This window comes from Gorilla gorilla, chromosome 8, assembly GCF_029281585.2.
Source record: "Gorilla gorilla gorilla isolate KB3781 chromosome 8, NHGRI_mGorGor1-v2.1_pri, whole genome shotgun sequence".
Classification (NCBI taxonomy): Eukaryota; Metazoa; Chordata; class Mammalia; order Primates; family Hominidae; genus Gorilla; species Gorilla gorilla.
The window spans coordinates 115154473-115174416 of record NC_073232.2 but is presented as its reverse complement, the minus strand read 5'-3'; the positions used below and the strand labels follow the sequence as shown (position 1 = coordinate 115174416).

Sequence of the window (19944 nt, the reverse complement as noted above, 5' to 3'; positions counted from 1 at the left end):
AAGAAAAAAAAAAGCCAGAGTACACTGAAAATACTGTAGCTTGAGGAAAGACCCTCTTTACTTGTAACCGTTATCTTCTGATAGCATTTTTTTTTTTGAGACGGAGCCTCACTCTGTTGCCCAGGCTGGAGTGCAGTGGCATGATCTCTGCTCACTGCAAGCTCCGCCTCCTGGGTTCACGCCATTCTCCTGCCTCAGCCTCCCGAGTAGCTGGGACTACAGGCGCCCGCCACCACGCCCGGCTAATTTTTTGTATTTTTAGTAGAGACGGGGTTTCACCGTGTTAGCCAGGATGGTCTCGATCTCCTGACCTCGTGATCCGCCCGCCTCGGCCTCCCCAAAGTGCTGGGATTACAGGCGTGAGCCACCACGCCTTCTGATAGCTTTTATAATCAGTATTTAGGAAACCAGGTTTTAGAAGAATTAGAATGATAAAAGCCTTTCTAAATAAATATTGATTCTCACCAGCAGGTTTTCTTGTCAATGAACTCTCAGGAGTTTCAAAATATCAGTGACATATTTTTGAAATGTTTAATGGATTGAATACTCAAAAGCCAAATCTCTCTACTTTCCAAAGTATCACCTTCTTCGAACAACAGAAGAGTCAGAATAGCAGAGTGCTGAAGAATTTAATAAAGCAAAGAAAGTAAATCACTCTTTTTTTTTTTTTTTTTTTTGAGATGGATTCTCACTCTGTCACCCCAGCTGGAGTGCAGTGGCACGATCTCGGCTCACTGCAACCTCCGCCCCTCCAGGTTTAAGAAATTCTCTGCCTCAGCCTCCGGAGTAGCTGGAATTACAGGCGCATGCCACCACGCCCGGCTAATTTTTTTTGTATTTTTAGTAGAGACGGGGTTTCACCATCTTGGCCAGGCTGGTCTTGAACTCCTGACCTCGTGATCCACCCGCCTCGGCTCACAAAGTGCTGGGATTACAGGCGTAAGCCACTGCGCCCGGCCTAGTAAATCACTCTTTAGCTCTACAGGTGGCTTGTATAATGAGCTTGGGTTAGATTCATGCTGGTAATACTGGCTCCAGGTTTTGGGGTCCAGGATTCTTATGTTTTAGGTTTGATTAACCTTCCCCAACTACAAATGTACCATTTTTGAAAGTGATTTCTCAAAAAGCTTTGTGCTTTTTTTTTTTTTTTTTTTTTTTTTTGAGGCAGGGTCTTGCTCTGTCGCCCAGGCTGGGGTACAGTGTTGTGATCACGGCTCACTACAGCCTCCACATCCCGGGCTAAAAACGATCCTCCTGCCTCAGCCCCCCAAGTAACTGGGATTATAGGCATTTGCCACCGTGCTCAGCTAATTTTTGTATTTTTAGTACAGACACGGTTTCAGCATGTTGGCCAGGCTGGTCTTGACCTCCTGACCTCAAGTGGTCTGCCAGCCTCAGCCTCCCAAAGTGCTGGGATTGGCCGGGCGCGGTGGCTCATGCCTGTAATCCAGCACTTTGGGAGGCCAAGGCAGGTGGATTACCTGAGGTCAGGAGTTTGAGACCAGCTTGACCAACATGGTAAAACCCCGTCTCTACTAAAAATACAAAAATTAGCCGGCTGTGATGGTGCGCACCTGTAATCCCAGCTACTTGGGAAGCTGAGGCAGGAGAACCGCTTGAACCCAGAAGGCGGAGGTTGCGGTGAGCCAAGACCGCGCCATTGCACTCTAGCCTGGGCAACAAGAGCAAAGCTCTGTCTCAAAAAAAAAAAAAAAGTTGGTATTATTGGGTTTTTTTGTTTATTTGTTTTTGTTTTTTTGAGATGGAGTTGTGCTCTTGTTGCCCAGGCTGGGCAACCTAGGTGGGTGGATCACCTGGTGGCGTAAGCCACCGCACCCAGCAAAGCTAGTATTATTGTAACAATGGTTTGTAACTCTACTTTTTGTTTTCCACATGATTTAAGAGACCAATGCATTTAAAATAATTATTAGTTTATGTTTTGGGGGCACAAAATGAATAAAGACATTATTTTGTGATATCAAGAACTAGAAAGACCCGGGCGTGGTAGTTCACACCTGTAATCCCAGCACTTTGGGAGGCCGAGGCTGGTGGATCATCTGATGTCAGGAGTTCGAGACCAGGCTGGCCAACATGATGAGACCCCGCCTCTACTAAAAATACAAAAAATTAGCCAGGCATGGTGGCTGGCGCACCTGTAATCCCAGCTACTTGTGAGGCTGGGGCAGGAGAATCACTTGAACCCACGAGGCAGAGGCTGCAGTGAGCCAAGATCGTGCCACTGCACTCCAGCCTGGGTGATAGAGTGAAACTCTGTCAAAAGAAAAAAAAAAAAAAGAGAACTAAAATAGTTGAGAACAAGCTTTAAAGGAGCAGAATTTTAGTATGTTATTGAAGTTAAGCTGTATAAATTCAAATTAGGGTGTCATAACTGTAGGATGTTAAACATTGTCAACAAAAAGGGTCAAACTCTAAAATACTTAAAAAGATTTATTCTGAGCCAAATAAGTGACCAATGGCCTGTGACACAGCCCTCAGGAGATCTGCAAACATGTGCACAAAGTAGTCACCCTATAACTTGGTTTTATACATTTTAGAGAGACATAAGACATCAATCAATACATATAATATGTACATTGGTTCAGACCAGAAACGTGGGACAACTGGAAGTGGGGATTTCCAGGTCACAGGCAGATTCAAATATTTTGTGATTGGCAATTGGTTGAGTTATAATCCAAAGACCTGGGATCAATAGAAGGGAGTGTCTAGGTTATGATAAGAGATTGTGGAGACCAAGGTTTTATCATGCAGATGAAGCCTCTAGGTAGCAGGCTTCAGAGAGAATAGATTGTAAATGTTTCTTACCAGATTTAAAGAGTCTGTTCTATCAGTCTTAAGATCTGTTTTAATGTTAATGCTGGTCAGCAGTGTCTGAATTCCAAAAGGGAGGAGGGAATAATGAGGCATGTCCAAACTTCTCCTTCCGTTCGTGACCTGAACTAGTTTTTTAGGATAACTTTGCAATGCCTTTGACCGACAGGAGGGGTCCATTCAGATGGTTGAGGGTTTAGAATTTTATTTTATTTTTTTATTTTTATTTTATTTTTTTTTTGAGATGGAGTCTCGCTCTGTCGCCCAGGCTAGAGTGCAGTGGCACGATCTCGGCTTACTGCAACCTCTGCCTCCCAGGTTCAAAGAATTCTCCTGCCTCAGCCTCCCAAGTAGCTGGGACTACAGGTGCCTGCCCCCACGCCTGGCTGATTTTTTATTTTTAGTAGAGACGGGGTTTCACCATGTTGGCCAGGCTGGTCTCGAACTCCAGACCTTGTGATCCACCCGCCTCGGCCTCCCAAAGTCCTGGGATTACAGGCGTGAGCCACCACGCCCAGCCTAGAATTTTATTTTTGATTTACTTTCTCCTCATTCTGGCCTAGATTTGTCAGAGGCAACATCAATGGTCACCAAACTTTTATTTTATCTCACTGTGTTGCTGGGGTGGCACAGCTGTCTTCCCTGGGTCCATCTTGTGCCTTGGGGGGACCCGTATGGTCAAGGGGCTTAGAGCCAAAAGACATATAGCGAATTTGAAAGTTCTAGGCCAGGCCAGGCACGGTGGTTCACCCCTGTAATCTCAGCACTTTGGGAGGCCAAGACAGGTTGGTCACCTAAGATCAGGAGTTTGAGACCAGCCTGACCAACATGGTGAAACCCTGTCTCTACTGAAAATACGAATTAGGGCTGGGCACGGTGGCTCATGCCTGTAATCCCAGCACTTTGGGAGGCCAAGGTGGGTGGATCATGAGGTAAGGAGTTCGAGACCAGCCTGGCCAATATGATGAAACCCCGTCTCTACTAAAAAAATAAAATAAAAATTAGCCAGGCATGGTGGCGCGCACCTGTAGTCCCATCTACTCTGGAGGCTGAGGCAGAAGAATCGCTTGAACTTGGGAGGCAGAGGTTGCAGTGAGCCGAGATCGCACCACTGCACTCCAGCCTAGGCAACAGAGCAAGACTCCATCTCGGAAAAAAAAAAAAAAGAAAAAAAGATTAGCCGGGCATGGTGGCACATGCCTGTAATTACAGCTACTCAGGAGGCTGAGGTAGGAGAATCGCTTGAACCTGTGAGGCGGAGGTTGCAGTGAGATGAGATCACGCCACTGCACCCCAGCCTGGGTGACAGAGGAAGACTCCGTCCCCCTCCCCCCCCAAAAAAAGAAAGTTCTAGGCCAGATGGGAATGGATGTGGATAGGCATTAATAAACCCTTAAAATTTCTTAATATAAAAGCCAACAAACAAAAAGCCAAAGGTGAGGTTAAAAAATTGACTTATCTTTAACTTCTATGCATTGTGCTACTGTAATCTTGGTTTTAGTTACAGACTTACAGCAATTAGCTATACAAAACATAAGCACTGTTAAAACCTTTTAAGCTAAGGAATTTAGAGACTTCCGCTGTGCTACAATTTTTTTTTGGTCTTTCAGTAATTTGTTCTAAAATTATTTATTTATTTGTTTATTTATTTATTTATTTATTTATTTATTTATTTATTTTGAGACAGAGTCTCACTCTGTTGCCAGGCTGGAGTGCAGTGGCACCATCTCAATCTCGTCTCACTGCAACCTCCGCCTCCCGGGCTCAAGCAATTCTCCTGCCTCAGCCTCCCAAGTAGCTGGGACCACAGGTGCACGCCACCATGCCCATCTAATTTATTTTTTGTATTTTAGTAGAGATGGGGTGTCACCATGTTGCCCAGGCTGGTCTTGAACTCCTGAGCTCAGGCAATCTGCCCACCTTGGCCTCCCAAAGTGCTAGGATTACAGGCTTGAGCCACTGTGCCTGTCCTGTTCTAAAATTTTAAAAAATATGTATGTTATCTGCATAAATCTCATAACTCAGAGTATTAAACCTAGGAGGCTTTGACATGAGGTACCTTTATATCCTCTCAGTAATAATTTTCTTTTCATTCTACGAGAAGCAGGAAATTCTTTATGATTGGGATGGATGAAAAGGTGCCACACACATAATAACCCAGGAGGCAGAGTCCCTTATTTTACCAGCTGTTTATGCATCTGTGTGCCCATTTTTGATTTGGAGAGTCTGAAATAATTCTCTCAAAACTGGCCCTTACAGTCTCACACACCTACCTTTTGTGTGACAGGTCCCTGGGCCTAGAGAAGAGTGCTTACATAATTTTAGCAGCACGGAATTTGCAGTGAAAAGCAGATTAGGACCAGTGGGATTCCAAACGGGGGATTCTCTAGCCTTAGAATATCATGATTCTGGTTTCTTTGGAAGTAAAACAAGGAGCTATAAATAACATTAATAATATGACAGTCAAAAGAGTATTCGTGTGTCAGAACAGAATAAGGAACCTATTCCATTTAGGGCACAAACTAAAAACATGAAGAAAAATTATAACCTGGTTTATCTTTAGAGGGTTATTGTAGCCAAGAAATAATTAATGATTCAATATGCACTCAAAAACAAAAGTCCAGGCTGGAAATCTAGTAACAAGTGTTATAGTTTTCCTTTGAAACCATTTCTCTCTCTAGCCTTCTTTCTTTTTTTTTTTTTTTTTTTTTGAGACAGAGTCTCACTCTGTTGCCCAGGCTGGAGTGCAGTGGTGCAGTCTTGGCTCATTGCCCTCCACCTCCCTGGGCTCAAGCAATCCTCCCATCTCAGCCTCTTGAGTAACTGGAACTACCAGCATGCACCACCATACCCAGCTAATTTTTTTGTATTTTTGGTAGAGACGGGGTTTCAACATGTTGCCCAGGCTGGTGTCAAACTCCTGGCCTCAAGTGATCTGCCTGTCTCAGCCTCCCAAAGTGCTGGGATTATGAGTGTGAACTTCTGCACCCAGCTCCTCCTTTTATACTAAAGACAAATTATAGTAAGGCCAATTTATGTGCAAAATAAATTTTAGGCTTATTATACTTTGCCTGATCATTTGCATGAAGTCCAGCAAGAATTTGGCCAGATAGGCTCCTTTCAAGTTGGCTTTGCTGGAACTTTACCTACAAACGTTATTCCAGTCAAAGCTTTGGTAAAATAACCAAGTGTCTCCAATTATCCTGTTTTGAGAGAAAAGACTCTTACTAAACTTATGCAAATAACTATTTTATTATAAAATCAGAATACTCACGAAAGGTCTCTGAATTTTGGAGAACTTGTTAAGGCAGGTATAATAGCTAGTCAGGCGTGAGCAGGGCAGGAGAGGGCTCCCCGCGCCGACTCCACCAGGAATGTCAGGCGATCATTAGGTGATGATCAGGTGGTTGTTAACTGTCTCTCGAAAATCATAATTGGTCGCAGACAGTACCAGGGAAAGGAAGTCTCCCAAGAAACAGAAACACCTGAAACTGGTGATCAGCAGCTTCCCGATAAGATCTCAGGAGTTGGGCAAGTGGGCTCAAGCATGCACATTAAGAGGCAAAATGGTGGTGTTTAACTGGTATATAACCGTCTAACAACATTTGACCAGCAAGAGAAGTGCACCTCAAGAGACCATGCATACTGGCCGGGCACGGTGGCTCACGCCTGTAATCCCAGCACTTTGGGAGACTGAGGCAGGTGGGTTACCTGAGGTCAGGAGTTCAAGACCAGCCTGGCCAACATGGCGAAACCCCATCTCTACTAAAAAACACAAAAATTAGCCGGGCGTGGTGGTGGGTGCCTGTAATCTTAGCTAATCAGGAGGCTAAGGCAGGGAGAATTGCTTGAACCCAGGAGGCGGAGGTTGCAGTGAGCCAGGATCACACCACTGCACTCCAGTCTGGGTGACAGAGAGAGACTCCATCTCAAAAATAAATAAATAAAATAGTTATCTCAGGTAGTGAAAGCCAAACTAACCTTTAACTCCAAAGCAGAACAGCCTCCAGATGTTGGCAACTTCTCTCCAATTGGTCTGATCAGAAAATCTTGAGCAAATCTTGAATTCTTCAAGATAGCTGCTGTTTCTTCATCCGCTTCAACAATTTCACCTTCCTAAAGGGTAGTATAAAAAAAATATACTAAGAGTTGCAACTTTAGTCTCAATAGAAGAAAAATGCCCAGAAGTATCGTTTTCTCCACATCCTCACCAGCACTAATCCTTACACACTGTTGGTGGGAATTTAAATTAGTACAGCCATTATGGGAAACAGTATGGAGATTCCTCAAAAAATTAAAAATAGAACTACTATATGACCCAGCAATCCCCCTACTTGGGTATATATCTAAAGAAAATGGGCCAGGCGCGGTGGCTCACACCTGTAATCCCAGCACTCTGGGAGGCCGAGGTGGGCCGATCACAAGGTCAGGAGATCGAGACCATCCTGGCTAACACAGTGAAACCCCATCTCTACTAAAATATACAAAAAATTAGCCGGACATAGTGGCAGGCGCCTGTTGTCCCAGCTACTTGGGAGGCTGAGGCAGGAGAATGGTGTGAACCCGGGAGGTGGAGTTTGCAGTGAGCCGAGATTGTGCCACTGCACTCCAGCACTCCAGCCTGGGCGACAGAGCGAGACTCCGTCTCAAAAAAAAAAAAAAGAAAGAAAATGAAACTGGCTGTGTACGGTGGCTCACACCTGTAATCCCAGCACTTTGGGAGGCTGAGGCAGGTGGATCATGAGGTCAGGAGTTCGAGAGCAGCCTGGCCAATATGGTAAAACCCTGCCTCTACTAAAAATACAAAAAAATTAGCCAGGTATGGCGGCACATGCCCGTAATCCCAGCTACTCGGGAGGCTGAGGCAGAAGAATTGCTTGAACCCAGGAGGCGGAGGTTGTAGTGAGCTGAGATTGCGCCACTGCACTCCAGCCTGGGTGACAGAGCCAGATTCCATCTGAAAGGAGGGGGGGCGGTGGAGGGAGGAAGGGAGGGAGGGAAGGAAGGAAGGAAGGAAGGAAGGAAGGAAGGAAGGAAGGAAGGAAGGAAGGCAGGCAGGCAGGCAGGCAGGCAGGGGAAGGGAAGGGAATGAAATGAAATCAGTATGTCAAGGAAATATCTGCACAACTAATGTTGACTGCAGCATTAATCACAATAACCAAGATATGGAATCAGCCTAAGCATCCATCAATGGATGAATGGATGAGGAAAACGTGGCATATATACACAATGGAATACTATTCAGATTTTAAAACAGGAGGAAATCCTGTCATTTGCAGCAAGATGCATGGAACTGCAGGTCATGTTAAGAGAAATAAGGCAAACACAGAAAGACAAATATCATATGTTCTCACTGATATGTGGAAGCTAAAAAAGTGGAACTCATTAAGATAGAGAGTATATTGATAGTTACCAAAGGCCAGAAAGGGTACAGAATGGGGGAGATAAAGAGAAGTTGATTAATGGTTATAAATATAGGGTTTGGCCAGGCACGGTGGCTCAAGCCTGTAATCCCAGCACTTTGGGAGGCCGAGGTGGGTGGATCACAAGGTCAGGAGATTGAGACCATCCTGGCTAACACAGTAAAACCCCGTCTCTACTAAAAATACAAAAAATTAGCCGGGCATGGTGGCAGGCACCTGTAGTCCCAGCTACTCGGGAGGCTGAGGCAGGAGAATGGCATGAACCCGGGAGGCGGACCTTGCAGTGGGCTGAGATTGTGCCACTGCACTCGAGCCTGGGCAACAGAGCGAGACAGAGTGAGACTCCGTCTCAAAAAAATATATATAGGGTTTGATGAAAGAAATAAGACCTAGTGTTTGATATATCAGTAAAGTGACTAGTTTACAATAATATATTGTATATTTCAAAATAGCTAGAAGAGAATAATTTGAATGTTTCTAACATAAAGAAAAGACAGGGCCAGGTGTGGTGGCTCATGCCTGTAATCCCAACACTTTGGGAGGCAGGGGCGAGTGGATCACCTGAGGTCAGGAGTTCGAGACCAGCCTGACCAACATGGTAAAACCCCATCTCTACTAAAAATACAAAATTAGCTGAGCGTGGTGGTGCATGCCTGTAATCCCAGCTACTCGGGAGGCTGAGGCAGGAGAATTGCTTGAACCCGGGAGGTGGAGGTTCCAGTGAGCCGAGATTGCGCCACTGCACTCCAGCCTGGGCAAAAAAAGCAAAACTCCATCTCAAAAAAAAAAAGAAAAGAAAAGACAAATATTGAAGATGATAGGTATCCCAATTACACTAATTTAATCTTTACAAATTATATGAATGTATTAAATTATCACATGAACCCCCCAAAATAGCTACATCAATTATGTATCAATTTAAAAAAATGTTAAGTCTTTATGTATCAATAATAACACTAAATGTAAATGGACTCAATTCTCCAATTAAGAGGCATAGTGCTGTGAAAAAGCTTGTGGCAAAGAGAGGCAAAAAAAGAAGCAGGTTATGATGTTCACTCTTGACTGTACCCACCTCGTAGAAAATGGAATCATAGATGCTGCCAATTTTGAGCAGTTTTTGCAAGAGAGGATTAAAGTGAATGGAAAAGCTGGGAATCTTGGTGGAGCGTTATAACCATCGAAAGGAGCAACAGCAAGATCACTGTGACTTCTGAGGTACCTTTTTCCAAAAGGTATTTGAAATATCTCACCAAAAAATATTTGAAGAATAATCTATGTGATTTGTTGTGTGTAGTTGCTAACAGCAAAAAGAGTTATTATGAATGATGTTACTTCCAGATTAACCTGGAAAAAGAAGAGGAGGAAGGTGAAGATAAAAATTTATTTATCTGGAATATTTTGTATGAGTTCTTGAATAAAACTGGGGAACCCCCCCAAAAAAAAGGAATACAGTGGCTGAATGGATACAAAAATGGGACCAAATTATATGCTGCCTACAAGAAACCTACTTTACTTATAAAAATACTGAAAGTTAAGGGGTGGAAAAAAGACATTCCAAGCAACTGGAAACCAAAAAAGAACAGGAGTAGCTATACTTAATATCAGATAAAACAGACTATGAATCAAGGCTGTCAAAGAGGCAAAGAAGGTTACTATATAATGATAAAGGGGTCAATTCAGCAAGAAGATATAAGTATCTTTGTACTCAACATTGGAGCTCCAAAGTATATAAAGGAAACATTAATAGATCTAAAAGAAGAGATATACTGTAATGCAATAGTAGTAGGGGACTTTAACACCACACCTCACTCTCAGTAAAACAGATCATCCAGACAGAAAATAATAAAGAAACATTAAACTATATACTAGCTCAAATAGGCCTAGCTGACGTTCACAGAGCATTTTACCCAACTGCTGCAGAATAGACATTCTGCTCAATAGCACATGGAACATTCTCCAGCATAGACTATATCTTAGGCCACAAAACAAGTCTTAACAAATTCAGAAAAGTAGACATCATAACAAGTATCTTTCTCACCACAATGGAATAAAATTAGAAATCAATAACAAGAACCTTGGAAAATACACAAACACATGGAAATTAAACAACATGCTCCTGAATAACCAATGGGTCCATGAAGAAATTAGGAGAAAAATTTAAAATATCTTGAAACAAATGAAAATGGAAATACAACATGCAAAAATCTATGGGATACAGCAGAAGCAGCACTAAGAGGAAAGTTTATAGCAATAAATGCCTATATCAAAAAAGTAGAAAGATTTCAAGTAATGCCTATATCAAAAAAGTTGAAAGATTTCAAATAAGATCTCGGCACTTTGGGAGGCCAAGGCAGGTGGATTGCTTGAGCCCAGGAGTTCAAGAGCAGACTGGGCAACATGGTGAAAGCCTGTCTCTACAGAAAATACAAAAATCATCCAGGCATGGTAGCCTTAGTCCCAGCTACTTGGGATGCTGGGGTAGGAGGATTGCCTGAGCCCAGGAGGTCAAAGCTGCTGTGAGCCAGGATTGCACCACTGCACTCCAGTCCAGGTGACAGAGTGAGACCCTGAGAAAGAAAGAAGAAGAAAGGAAAGAAGGGCCGGGCACAATGGCTCACGCCTGTAATCCCAGCACTTTGGGAGGCTGAGGCAGGCAGAGTCAGGAGTTTGAGACCAGCCTGGCCAATAAGGTGAAACCCCGTCTCTACTAAAAATACAAAAAAATTAGCCAGGTGTGGTGGTGCATGCCTGTAATCCCAGCTACTTGGGAGGCTGAGACAGGAGAATTGCTTGAACCCGGGAGGTGGAGGTTGCAGTGAGCTGAGATCGCGCCACTGCACTCCAACCTGGGCAACAGAGCGAGACTCCCTCTCAAAAAAAAAAGAAAGAATGGAAGGAAGGAAGGAAGGGAGGGAGGGAGGGAGGGAGGAAGGAAGGAATGAAGGAAAGAAGGAACAGACTTCAAATAAAGAACCTAGTAATGCCCATGAGGGAACTATAAAAGCAAGAACAAATCAAACTCAAAATCAGTAGAAGGAAAGAAAGAACATCACAGCAGAAATAAATGAAATTGAGACTAAAAAAATACAGAAGATCAACAAAATGAAAAATTAGTTTTTTGAAAAAATAAATAAATCTTTAGCTAAACTAAGAAAAAAAGAAGACTCAAACAGATGAATGGATAAAGAAAACGTAGTAGTATATGTACACACTGGAATACTATTCAGACTTAAAAAAGAAGGAAATCCTGGCCTGGTGCAGTGGCCCAAGCCTGTAATCCCAGCACTTTGGGAGGCTGAGGCAGGTGGATCACCTGAGGTCAGGAGTTCGAGACCAGCCTTGCCAACATGTGAAACCCCGTCTCTACTAAAAATACAAAAATTAGTTGGGTGTGGTGGCACGCGCCTGTAGTCCCAGCTACTCAGGAGGCTGAGGCAGGAGAATTACTTGAACCTGGCAGCCGGAGGTTTCAGTGAGCCAAGATCACGCCACTGCACTCCAACCTGGGAGACAGAGTAAGACTCTGTCTCAAAAAAATAAAATAAAATAAAATAAAAGAAGGAAATCCTGTCACCTGCAGAAACATGCATGGAACTGCAGGTCATTATGTTAAGAGAAATAAGCCAACCTCAAAAAGACGAATATTACATGTTCTCACTGATATGTGGGAGCTAAAAAAGTGGACCTCATGATAATAGAGAGTAGATTGGTGGTTACCAGACGCCAGGCAGAGTGGGGAGGACGAAGAGAGCTTGATTAATGAGTACAAAATCCAGTTTAATAAGAAGAAATAAGACCTAGTGTTCGATAGATCAGTAGGGTGACTACAGTTCACAATAATCTATTGTATATTTCAAAATAGCTAGAAAAGAATAATTCAAATGGGTTCCTAGAATAAAGAAAAGACAAATGTTTAAGGCGATGGATATACCAGTTACATTGACTTGATCTGTACAAATTATATGAATATATTAAATTATCAGATGTGCCCTGAAAGTATGTACATCTATTATGCATTAAAAAAATGTTTGGCCGGTCGCAGTGTCTCATGCCTGTAATCCCAGCAGTTTTGGAGGCCAATGCAGGCAGATTGTCTGAGGTCAGGAGTTAGAGACCAGCCTGGCCAAAATAGTGAAACCCCGTCTCTACTAAAAATACAAAAATTAGCTGGGCGCGGTGGCAGGCGCCTGTAATCCCTGCTACTCAGGAGGCTGAGACAGGAGAATGGCTTGAACCCAGGAGGCGGAGATTGCAGTGAGCCAAGATCACGCCACTGCACTCCAGCCTGGGCAACAAGAGTGAGATTCCATCTCAGAAACAAACAAACAAAAAGTTGAACCCAAAAATGTCGTATCTGCAGGCACTGAAAAACAAATACTGCATAACCTCGCTAGATTATATGTGGAATTTCAAAAAGTTGAACTCATAGAGGTGAAGAGTAGAGGCTCTTACCAGGGGCTGGGGGTAGGGGGTGGGAGGGCAGGGGTGGAACAGGATAGATGTTGGTTAAAGGATACAAAATTTCAGTTATCAGGAATAAGTTAAAGAGATCTATTATACAACATGGTGACTATAGTTAATAACAACGTATTGAAAATTGCTAAAAGGCCGGGCACCTTGCACCTGTAATCCCAGCACTTTGGGAGGCTGAAGCAGGGGGATCACCTGAGGTCAGGAGTTCAAGACCAGCCTGGCCAACATGGTGAAACTCCATCTCTACTAAAAATACAAAAAATTAGCTGGGTGTGGTAGCACACACCTATAGTCCCAGCTACTTGGAAGGCTGAGGCAGGAGAATCGCTTGAACCTGAGAGGTGGAGGTTGCAGTGAGCCGAGATTGTGCCACTGCACTCCAGCCTGGGCGACAGAGCAAGATTCTGCCTCAAAAAAAAAAAAAAAAAAAGAAATAAAGAAAGAAAAGAAAAGAAAGAAAATTGCTAAAAGAGTAGACTTTGATCTCATCACAAATAAATGGTGAGTATGTGAGGTAATGCATTTTAATTATCTTGATTTAGTCATTCCATAATGTATACATATGTCAAAACATCCCATTGTACACCATAAATATATATACAATTTTTTTAATTTGTCCATTAAAAAAATAAATAATGGGGGGAAAATTAGGGCTTTGGACTATTGGGGGTTTTTTCTTTGTTTGTTTTTGAGATGGAGTCTTGCTCTGTTGCCCAGGCTGGAGTGCAGTGACTCAATCTCAGCTCACTGCAACCTCTGCCTCCTGGGTTCAAGCCGATTCTCCTGCCTTAGCCTCTCGAGTAGCTGGGATAACAGGCACACGCCACCACGCCCGGCTAATTTTTGTATTTTTAGTAGAGACAGGGTTTCATCATGTTGATCAGGCTGGTCTCGAACTCCTGACCTCAGGTAATCCACCCGCCTCAGCCTCCCAAAGTGCTGGGATTACAGGCGTGAGCCACCATGCCCAGGCAAGGACTGGTGGTTTTTAAAGTGCATTTCTGGCTGGGCACAGTGGCTCACATCTATAATCCTAGTACTTTGGGAGGCCGAGGTGGGCAGATCACCTGAGGTCAGGAGTTTAAGACCAGCCTGGCCAACATGGTGAAACCCTGTCTCTACTAAAAATACAAAAATTAGCCGGGTGCGTTGGCACCCACCTGTAGTCCAAGCTACTGGGGAGGCTGAGGCAGGAAAATCACTTGAACCAGGGAGGCTGAGGTTGCAGTGAGCCGAGACTGCACCACTGCACTCTAGCCTGGGCAACAGAGCAAGACTCCATCTCAAAAAAAAAAGAAACCATATATATATATAAAACATTTTGCTTAAAAAATAATTGTATTAAAAATGGTTTTTGAAAGCCACTAGAACAAATCAATGGCTTCAAAGGCCCTTACCACTCTGATTCTGTGTATCTACTGGAATAGGCAGCACATCAAGGAGCAGTGCATTAGTGAAAAGCATTAAGGGCTCCACTATACCAAGGAGTATTTAAGAAATTTGAAGATGCGGCCGGGCACAGTGGCTCACGCCTGTAATCCCAGCACTTTGGGAGGCCGAGGCGGGTAGATTACCTGAGGTCAGGAGCTCGAGACCAGCCTGGCCAACATGGTGAAACCCTGTCTCTAATAAAAATATAAAAATTAGTTGGGTGTGGTGGCACATGCCTGTAATCCCTGCTACTCAAGAGGCTAAGGCAGGAGAATCGGCTTGAACCCAGGAGGCAGAGGTTGCAGTGAGCTGAGATTGAGTCACTGCACTCCAGCCTAGGCAACAGAGCAAGACTCCATCTCAAAAATAAATAAATAAATAAATAAGAAATTTGAAGATGCTTAGCCAGATGTAGTCCCAGACTTGGAAGGCTGAGGTGGAAGGATCCCTTGAGGCCAGGAGTTCAAGACTATAGTGGGCTATGCTTACACCTGTGAATAGCCAGTGTACCCCAGTGTGGGCAACATAGCAAGACCCTGTCTCTAAATAAAGAAATAAATACATTTTTTAAATTAAAAAAAAAAAAAGAAATCTGGAGATGCTATTTAGACCAAAAAAATCAGAAGAAGCCAGGCACAGTGACACATGCTTGCAACTTTGGGAGGCTGAGGTGGGAGAATTGCTTGAGGCCAGGAGTTCAAGACCAGCCTGGGCAATATAAGAACCTGTCTCGGCCGGGAGTGGTGGCTCACGCCTGTAATCCCAGCACTTTGGGAGGCCGAGGCGGGCGGATCACGAGGCCAGGAGATTGAGACCATCCTGGCTAACACGGTGAAATCCCGACTCTACTAAAAATACAAAAAATTAGCCGGGCGTGGTGGCGGGCACCTGTAGTCCCAGCTACTCGGGAGGCTAAGGCAGGAGAATGGCGTGAACCCGCGAGGCGGAGCTTGCAGTGAGCCGAGATCGGGCCACTGCACTCCAGCCTGAGTGACAGAGCGAGACTCGGTCTCAAAAAAGAAAAAAAAAAAAAAACCTGTCTCACCAACAAAAAAAATAAAAATAAAAAATTAGCCAGGCATGGTGACACATGCCTGTAGTCCCAGCTACTTGGGAGGCTGAGGTGGGAGAATCGCTTGAGCCCAGGAGTTTGAGGTTACAGTGAGCTATGACTGTGCCACTACACTCCAGCATGGGTGACAGAGAGAGACTTTGTCTCTAAAATAGATAAATAAATAAATCAGAAAAATGAAATATTAATAGTAAGTTCTTCCACTTTTGGAACAAATAATGACAGTATCTTCTTTTCACTGAAATTGCAGTATGTACCCAGTGTTTTGCTACATTATTGCTAATCCTTATAGAAATTCTGCAAAGTAAGTATTATTATCCCTGCTTTTACAGTAGAACAAACTGTAACCCAACGAATTTTGGTGACTTGTTCAAGTTTACCCAAGTAATAAATAATAGAGCCAGAAAACATATACAATTCTGTGTTCCTCAGTAAATGAGATTAGCATCTAATGAGTAGCACGCCTTTACTAACTTACTAAATAATAGTATAAAATGATTTTTATTTAGTTAATTACCAGAGAGATTTAGCATAATTTTGTTCTGGATTCAGTAATCAAGTCAGCTTGGATCATTCACCTTAACTTTTCCTTTAGCAGCCATTTCCACTAGTTTCCATTAAGCAGTGTTCTATAAACTTTGATCCAAAGCAGAATCGATGTCTTTTCCGTCTTGTGAGTTAAAGTTCTGTGACCGTGATGCATGTGAGTGTTCTGACTTCATCTGTTCCTCTAACTACAGTGTTTCCCTCACCATGGCATTCATAGGATGAAACGAATGACTGCCCAGAATGAGAATTTGTCCAGATTATTCAGATAAACATCATAAAGCAGAATACATGAATAAATAAGTAGAACATAAATAAAATTCCAAAATACTCAATGGCAAATGACTAGTAATATAGGCTTTCAAGAGTTGGTACCTTTTAGCTATATTTGCAGATACTCTGGGATTTTAAGGAACTGAGAAAACAGCAAAGTTGACTAAATTTTATATTTCTTGTCCTCTAAATATTTTGATAATTTCTGGATTGATGCAGTGATGTTTTTGTTTCTTCTGTATTTATAAATGAAACACCTTTTTTTAGTGTTTCTAAACCTAAAATCTACTTGGTTTGAAATCAGGTGGTTGGAACACTGTTTGACTTTATCTGAAGCATGTTGTTGATTGAAAATTTCATTGAGGAAGTTTTCAATCAGTGTGATCAGTTTGATTCTGTAATGAGCACAGCACCTAATATTTTGAGGAGCTCTGTTTTGAGGACCAATGCTTAACGTGGACTTTGTTCATAAACAATATCCAATAGATTTGTTGACTTGAGGTCTGGTTTTTTTGTTGTTTTTTTTTTCCTAATAGAATTAAGAATTCTAATGTTGAAATTCTAATGTTGAAAAACTGCACAAATTTGTATGGGACAAAGCCTAGAAAAGAGAAATGTAGATTGTATCATAATCTAAATCGTGGTATGATAGGAAAGGGAAAGTTTTGGTGCCATAATCTCTCCTTTCACTGGTGTTGGACTTAAATCAGTTAAAATGTATTTCTGTACCACAATTTATGCTTCAATAAAAGTTTGTCTAGTGACATTCAGAAAAAAAATAAAAAATAATAATAATAGAGCCAGAATTTGAACCCAGGTATCTGATTCCAAAGCCTGAACTTTTCCATTTTGAGAAAACAAATCTTACTATGCACAGGGCAGTAAAAATGCCAATTAGTGCCATCATCCAACATTAAAATTTCTTAATTCCTTGACACAATTAAACAATTGAAATACTATTGTACATACTCCTACTCTTTTCCATCCTACTTCTCTATAGCTCTATTAATCCAATGTCTGAAGGAGGCTTCTTGTAAAAAGTTTTCTTAGGTGTGTAATGGTATTGTGATTATGCAGAGGGATATTACATTCCTATGGGACGCATGCTGAAATATTTAAGGGTAAAATGTCATAATATCTGCAACTTATTTTCAATGGCTCAGCAAATAAATAAATATATATATATAAACACACAAACATGGAAAAATGTTCTCAATTGCTGAAATATAGGTAATGCCTATGTGGGTATTCACTGTACTACTAACTTTTCTGTATTCAAAAACTTCTTTTTTTTTTTGAGATGGAGTCTCACTCTGTTGCCCAGGCTGGAGTGCAATGGCATGATCTCAGCTCACCTCAACCTCCACCTCCCGGGTTCATGCAATTCTCCTGCCTCAGCCTCCAGAGTAGTTGGGATTACAGGCACCCACCACCACGCCCGGCTAATTTTTGTATTTTTATTAGTAGAGATGGGGTTTCGCCATGTTCGTCAGGCTGGTCTCGAACTCCTGACCTCAGGTAATCTGCCTGCCTCGGCCTCCCAAAGTGCTGGGATTTACAGGTGTGAGCCACCGCACCTGGCCAAAAACATTTTTATAATAAATATTGAGGGCTGGGCACGGTGGTTCACGCCTGTAATCCCAGCACTTTGGGAGGCTGAGGTGGGCAGATCACTTGAGCCCAGGAGTTCAAGACCAGTCTGGGCAACATGGCAAAACCCCGTCTCTACAAAAAATACAAATATTAGCCAGGTGTGGTGATGCGTCTGTAGTGCTAGCTACTCAGAAGCCTGAGGTGGGAGGATCGCTTGAGCCCAGGAGGTCAAGGCTGCAGTGAACTATGATTGTGCTACTGCACTCCAGCCTGGGTGACAGAGCGAGACCCTGTCAATAAATAAATAAGTATTGGGAAAAAAGTGCTTTTTTACTCCACTTGAAACACACACATACATTTAAACACACACACAAACAAACCAACACCAGAAAAATGGGAAGCAATGCAAAGTCAAGAAAAGATAGCTGGAGCAAGGGCAAGAGCAGAAAGAATACCAGAAGTCATGGAAATTGTTTTATTTACCTTAAATGTAAAATTGGCATCAAACATTAGTTCTTTTTCATGTCCTATAATTCCTTCATTGTAAATAACTTGGCATCTCTTGGTTGGTCCTGTCTTAGAGTGTTTGAAGAGGCGAAATGTTGCAGAAACAAAACGACAGTCACCTAAAAATAGAATTTATTCACGGTTCATCTCCAGCACTCCCCCAGTTGTTGCCTTGCTCAGCAGACAAGGAGCAAACATGTTATAAAGATGATTTTCTTCCTTGCATGTCATCAGTTATCTTTCTGGGCACTTCACTCTATTTACAGAATGACTTCAAAGTGCTTTATTAAATATCAAAATTTTTGGGGGGTTACCATTGTACAGGAGGCAAGATAGCTATTTCCAGATAACAGAAAGTATCCCTCAATGAGACTCCCTCAGAAGTTACTTACTAATCACCACATTTCAATCATTCAAGCTGTAGTTATAATAGTCCCTGCTGTCTGTCATATCTTACCTATAACTCTTTCCAGTTCCTTGTTTTGAATTGTAATGAGATTGGCAGTGACCAAACGTGGAGGGCAGAACCCAATTTTTTGAGCAAGGACAGCAAGTTCCTTCCAGTATAAAGCACCACCCAGACACTCACCTAAAAAACAAACAACAACAACAACAACAAAAAACCACAGACCAGCCAACACTTAATACAGTATTAAGGGAACTATTCTTCTATATAATTAATTAGGACATGGTATTAGTTAAAACATAGATCCTAGCAGTAGAAGCTAACTTGAGCATCCCCCCAAGGTCTAGAAAGCCATGGTTAAGACTGGGTGTGCTAGCTGATGGTCTCTGGGAACCATTCTTCAGGACACTCACTGGTGGATTGGTTCTACTCAGCTGCAAGCATAATATTCATGTATGCAGTAGGCCACATTCTGAAAAGCACTGTTATGTGAATAAAGTAGTATAAAAAATAAATCATAGGCCGAGCGCGGTGGCTCATGCCTGTAATCCCAGCACTTTGGGAGGCCAAGGTGGGCAGATCATGAGGTCAGGTGTTGGAAACCAGCCTGGCCAACACAGTGAAACCCCATCTCTACTAAAAATACAAAAATTAGCTGGGCATGGTGGCATGCACCTGTAATCCCAGCTACTTGGGAGGCTGAGGCAGGAGAATCACTTGAACCCGGGAAGTGGAGGTTGCAGTGAGCCAAGATTGCGCCACTGCACTCCAGCCTGGGTGACAGAGCGAGACTCCATCTCAAAAAAAAAAAAAAAAAAAGAAGTTATCACTGGGTTATATGATTATAAGTAATTTTTTTAAGAGATAGGGTTTTACTATGACACCCAGGCTGTACCTGAACTCCTAGGCTCAAGCAATCCTCCTGACTCAGCCTCCCAAATATCTGGGGTTACAGGTGTGTGTCACTGTGTCCAGCTTAGTAATTTTTTCTTTTTTTTTTTTTGGCACTTTCCAACTTGTTAACGGTACCTATTTATTATTACATAGTAAGAATAAAGTTAATATTATTTTAAGAATAAGAACTTTTGATTTCATAGACTGATGAAAAGCATGCATTTATCTCAACTTCCAGACTATTAAAATGATAATAAAGGAATAAAGAACACAATAATGATGAGAACATAAGGGGACTAAGAGGACACCAGCTCGGGAACAATTGTTCTCATTTCCACACTAGAGTTTTCAAAGTATTTTTCCCATTCTTTATCCCATTTAATCTTCATAACAGCCCTATAAGGCAGATTGTATTATTATTTACATTTTACAATTTGGAAAACGATAACTCAAAGAGATGAATTAAACTATCCAAAGCCCTATCACTTTTGAATGGC

General features: G+C 42.4%; 1 protein-coding gene and 1 pseudogene across 2 annotated transcripts in view; one reads left to right on the top strand and one right to left on the bottom strand.

Annotated features, from left to right (window-relative positions):
• The window catches only part of AS3MT (arsenite methyltransferase), a 41928-nt gene that overhangs the window by 10416 nt on the left and 11568 nt on the right, over window positions 1–19944 (bottom strand). For both annotated transcript variants that reach the window (XM_031015218.3, XM_031015217.3), the window contains 3 exons: window positions 18605–18736; window positions 18124–18266; window positions 6811–6945 (listed from right to left, as the gene is read on the bottom strand). In XM_031015218.3, the coding sequence (XP_030871078.3) occupies window positions 6811–6945; window positions 18124–18266; window positions 18605–18736 (410 nt within the window). The remainder of the gene's footprint in view (window positions 1–6810; window positions 6946–18123; window positions 18267–18604; window positions 18737–19944) is intronic.
• Window positions 8113–9917, top strand: LOC109028451 (large ribosomal subunit protein eL22-like; annotated as a pseudogene).